The sequence below is a fragment of the Penaeus japonicus genome, unplaced genomic scaffold (genome assembly GCF_977035675.1).
Source record: "Penaeus japonicus unplaced genomic scaffold, GWHDUDI00000001_assembly GWHDUDI00000009, whole genome shotgun sequence".
Lineage (NCBI taxonomy): Eukaryota > Metazoa > Arthropoda > Malacostraca > Decapoda > Penaeidae > Penaeus > Penaeus japonicus.
This window is the reverse complement of record NW_028234411.1, coordinates 4,124,940-4,129,939: the sequence shown is the minus strand read 5'-3', so window position 1 is coordinate 4,129,939 and position 5,000 is coordinate 4,124,940. Positions and strand designations below refer to the sequence as shown.

General features: G+C 39.6%; 1 protein-coding gene across 50 annotated transcripts in view; it reads left to right on the top strand.

Moving 5' to 3' along the window:
* Ufd4 (ubiquitin fusion-degradation 4-like) overlaps window positions 1-5,000 on the top strand; it is a 140,684-nt gene that overhangs the window by 106,104 nt on the left and 29,580 nt on the right. For 44 of the 50 annotated variants that reach the window (XM_086539563.1, XM_086539543.1, XM_086539544.1 and 41 more), the window contains 7 exons: window positions 296-530; window positions 987-1,205; window positions 2,680-2,809; window positions 3,400-3,548; window positions 3,763-4,153; window positions 4,335-4,546; window positions 4,661-4,900. In XM_086539563.1, the coding sequence (XP_086395689.1) occupies window positions 296-530; window positions 987-1,205; window positions 2,680-2,809; window positions 3,400-3,548; window positions 3,763-4,153; window positions 4,335-4,546; window positions 4,661-4,900 (1,576 nt within the window). The remainder of the gene's footprint in view (window positions 1-295; window positions 531-986; window positions 1,206-2,679; window positions 2,810-3,399; window positions 3,549-3,762; window positions 4,154-4,334; window positions 4,547-4,660; window positions 4,901-5,000) is intronic. The other 6 variants (XM_086539535.1, XM_086539536.1, XM_086539528.1 and 3 more) reach the window with 3 other exon arrangements.

The window sequence follows — 5,000 nt, the reverse complement described above, 5'->3', positions numbered from 1 at the left end:
TGTGTGTGTGTGTGTGTGTGTGTGTGTGTGTGTGTGTGTGTGTGTGTGTGTGTGTGTGTGTGTGTGTGTGTGTGTGTGTGTGTGTGTGTGTGTGTGTGTGTGTCAGTACATGTGCGTTTTCTGTAACGTAAAGATTATAGCTGCTTCAGCAATTAGGTTGAAGAATACCAACTCCAGTGTCTTTTCCTTCCATTTTTTTAAATTTTATTTTGTGTGTGTCTCTTCGAGTTGATGTAAATAGATCATCGCCATGCATTAACGCCCTGTTTCTCTCTCTCTCCCTCTCCCTCCATAGCTGCCCGCCAAGGACCTTCCTGCCAGCACTCTGTCGCATCTTCCTGGACGAGTGCGCGCCAGACAACGTCCTCGAGGTAACAGCGCGCGCCATCACCTACTACCTCGATGTCTCTGCCGAGTGCACCCGCCGCATCACCACCGTCGAGGGCGCCATCAAGGCCATGTGCAACCGTCTTGTGGTTGCTGACGTCACATCCAGGACCAGCAAAGACTTGGCCGAGCAATGTATAAAGGTGGGTGGGTTTTCGCGACCGCGTCCGGTGTTTTTTTTTTTTTTTTTTTTTTTTTTGGGGGGGGGGGGGGGTTTTTTTTTTTTTTTTTTTTTTTTTTTTTTTTTTTTGGGGGGGGGGGCTCTGTTTCTTTTTCTTCTTCTGGTTGTGTAAATGCTATTCCGTTTTTTTTTTCATTTAGAATTAGAATGGCAGATGAAAAAAAAAACTATAGAATTGTTGTAATATCAATATCACGTCTATGATATGCGGATTTGAGCTATTCATATATTTATTTACCACCTGTATCTTCATCTCAAGACCACTATGATACGAGGATTACATCTCTCCAATTACTTAATTATTTACCTAACGTGTCGTCCGAACTCGCCCTAACGAAACCCCTTTCTCTCCCCCTTCCCCCCTCGTCCTCGTCCTCGTCCTCGTCCTCGTCCTCGTCCCCCTCATCAACCACCACAGGTCTTGGAGCTCATCTGTACCCGAGAGGCTGGTGCTGTCTTCGAAGCTGGAGGCCTGAACTGCGTCCTGTCCTTCATCCGCGACAATGGCCACTTGGTCCACAAAGACACCCTGCACTCGGCCATGCATCTGGTGTCGAGGCTCTGCGGGAAGATGGAGCCAGCTGATCCCGGCCTGGCACCTTGCGTCGAGTCGCTGTCCACGCTGCTCAGGCACGAGGTAAAAACAAAACAAAAAATCTCTACGGTCTTTTTCGCCGTTTTTTTTTTTTTTTTTTTTTTGGTTTTGGGTTTTTGGTGGTGGTGTCTTTAGTAGTGTTGTTGTTGTTTTTTTGTTTTTCTTGGGTCGTCTTGTCGTTTTTGTTTTTTTTCTTGTTATTGGTTTTGATCTTTTGTTAGTTTCACTCGTCGCTTGTTTTTTTTTTTTTTTCATTATTATTGTTTTGTTATCTTTTGTTGTTTTATCTCGTCGCTTGTGTGCTAATTGTGACAATTTTTTAAATTGCTTTTGTTGTTTTACCTTTGTTCTAATTGTTTTTGTTTTTTTATTGTTTCTGTGAGTTTTGTTTGTATGATTGTTAGGAAGTCATTGTTTTGATTTTTTTTATATTTATCTTTGTACTCAAAGTAGGAGATGTGCTTATCTTATCTTATCGCGTGACTTGTTGTATATAATGATAAGCAGTTTGTTTATGTAAATTTATGTGTTATCAGTAAGATTCTTAGGGGGTGTTAGCATTTTTTTTTTTTTTTTTTTTTTTTTTTTTTTTTTTTTTAAGGACAATGATAAATCAAAGGGTTAGAGAAATGCAGTTTGGAAAGAAGGCTTAATTATAGTCCTCAATGATGCAACAGCGGATTTTTCTTTTTTAAGATGTCAAAACCATTCATTCTTGATGACTTTCATTTTTTGAAGGGTAGCTCTCTGTGAGTTTGTGACCTTTGACCTGTATCCCAGTCTTTTAAGTCGTGCCTTTTTTTTTTTTTTCTTTCTTTTTTTTTTGTGCTCTGTTTGATGTATGTATGCCTTTGTTTTGAGCTGTTACTTGAACATAAAGAGGTGGTTTTAGTTTTCATTGAAACTCTTACTTTTATTCACTGAACTTGCTTTGTTTTCATTGTTCTTGAATTAAAAATATACCCTGATGAGATAGCTATCGTGTAATTCTAAGCTATCAGTTCATTGTATTTTGTATTTGTAATTCATATCTATCTATCTATCTATCTCTCTCTCTCTCTCTCTCTCTCTCTCTCTCTCTCTCTCTCTCTCTCTCTCTCTCTCTCTCTCTCTCTATATATATATATATATATATATATATATATATATATATATATATATATATATATATATATATATATATATATATATATATATATATATGAATCTTTTTTTATTTCTGTTCATTTCTTGTCTTTTTTTAATGTATACATACTTTTGAATTGCTGATTCTTTAACATCAGGAAAAACCTTTGTTTTTACTTCACAGTAATATTTTATGCTGTTCTCTTATTCTTTGGCTATTTTCCGTTATATTAGTGTGCTGTTTTCTCTCGTATGTCACCTTTTTATGCTTTTATATATGTGTGTGTTTATGAATTGATTGATAAGTAGATCGATAATTATATCTACAGAATGTACTTTGTGTATGTATGTTCTACATGCAATTTTTTTTTTTTTTTTTTGTGCATTTCAGGACCAGCACGTTGCAGATGGAGCTCTCCGCTGTTTTGCTTCTCTGGCCGATCGGTTCACTCGCCGCGCTCAGGACCCAGCTCCCCTTGCACAGCACTGCCTTGTTACACACCTTCTAGCTCGCTTGGCTGGTGAGTTGGGCGGCACATTCCCCTGAAAGACCTATGTGTATTATGCCATGCGAAGCCAGAAGCCGTGGCGGGAATTATGTGATCCATGCGTTATGTATATATATAGTACAATGCATTGTTCAGGATGTGTATATTTTGGCTGTTGTCTTTATGCCATGGCCTATGATGCTAGGCTGATTATCATTTGTTTATTTGTTTATTTTGGTAACTCATTCATCGAGGAAATTTATGATGTAGATAAAAGGAAATATCCACCTGATATCCAAGATGCTAAGATGAGTGTGTAGTATGCTCATGTAGGAATTTATAATCTTTTTTTTTCCCCAAGAGCAAGAGCTACAGGTTGTACTTATGTGTCCCGAGGTGTATGACTCGATTTATGAATGTGTGGAATGTTTTACGATGCGCTTCCTTTTTTTTTTTTTTTTTTTTTTTTTTTTTTTATCTCACTGTATTTTTAAAGGTACTTATGCACTGGAAGTGATTTTGAGCAAGGTAACGACAATAAGGTCGTAGAGATGGAAGGACCAGGTATTTAGGGAGGAAGTTTGTCCTCGTCTTTTAGTTTGTATAGAGTTTATTCCCGGCAGGTGCAGCACCTCAGCCTGCTCCAGGGGCTGCTGCTGCTGCTCCAGGTGCACCTGCTGCAACACCAGAAAACTCAAAGACATCTGCATCTGTCTCCACTGTGATCTCCCTGCTCTCCACACTTTGTAGAGGGTCACCCAGTATTACTCATGTATGTCCGCTTGGTATTAGTTGTGTAGATTAATCGTAGCCCAGTTCATTTGCAATTATTTTAGAAACTATTATGATATAAAACAAAAAACAAACTTGGAATGAAGGTATTAGAAAACTTTTGATTAATTTGAGACGTGTTAATTTTGAAAAGAATACAAAGTGTGAGTGATATCTGTAGGAGTTTAAAATTATGATTAAAACCCCATTTTCAGAATCTGTTGAGATCTGAACTACCTGATGCCATAGAGAAAGCCCTACAGGGAGATGAGCGCTGTGTGCTGGACACCATGCGCTTAGTAGACCTTCTGTTGGTGCTGCTTTTTGAAGGGCGAAAAGCCCTGCCAAAGTCAGGGATGAGCACTGTGGCAAGCCGTCTGCCGGGGCTGAGGCGTATGGACAGTTCCGGAGAGAAGACCCATCGTCAGCTTATAGACTGCATTAGAAGTAAAGACACAGATGCTCTCATAGATGCCATAGACAGTGGAGGCATCGAAGTCAACTTTATGGATGATGTGGGTCAGACCCTCCTCAACTGGGCATCAGCTTTTGGTACTCAGGAGATGGTGGAGTTCCTTTGTGAAAGAGGTGCTGATGTTAATAAAGGTAAGGGCTTTTAAGCGTAGAAAAGAGGTACGAATTATGTTGGATATACCTTAACAACGCATGAGATTTTAAAGTTTTGGTACTGGCGAAAATTATTGTAATACAGGCGTAAAAATTCCAATGCATCAGTTCTTTTGATATCCTGGTGCTGATTTTTGAAACTTATCCCCTCCTTTTTCAGGCCAAAGATCATCCTCTCTCCACTATGCAGCATGCTTCGGCCGCCCACAAATAGCCAAAGTTTTATTGCGTCACGGTGCGAACCCTGACCTCCGAGATGAAGATGGGAAGACTCCCTTAGATAAGGCAAGGGAGAGAAACGATGAAGGTCACAGAGAAGTTGCGGCCATCCTGCAGAGTCCAGCTGAATGGCTGGTGGTGGCTGATGGAAAGGTAGTCAGTCAGGAAATTCTTTTCAAGTCTGCTTGTATTTCATTGTCTTCTAGAAATTCATTACTTTCAGTTGAGGCCATTCCTTACAAGTTCATATTGTTATCTTAGATGAAGTCTACTATCTCCTCACAGGATAAGAAAACGGTAGAAGAGGGAAACAGTGCAAATACTGAAGGCGAGGCAGAAATTGGAGAACCTCGTGGTGATGTGGAAATGGCTCCCGTGTACCTCAGTCGTCTTCTGCCGGTGTTCTGTCACACCTTCCAGGCCACAATGGTCCACACAGTTCGAAAGGCTTCGCTTAGTATTTTAAGAAAGATGGTACATTATATCCCAGCACCACTTCTTCATCAGGTATGTTTATTTTGTCACAGTTATATCACCTTTTCATTTTTTCATTAGTCTTGCCTTATTCAGTATATGAAAACTTCACTTTCTTTTTGTGATTCACCAT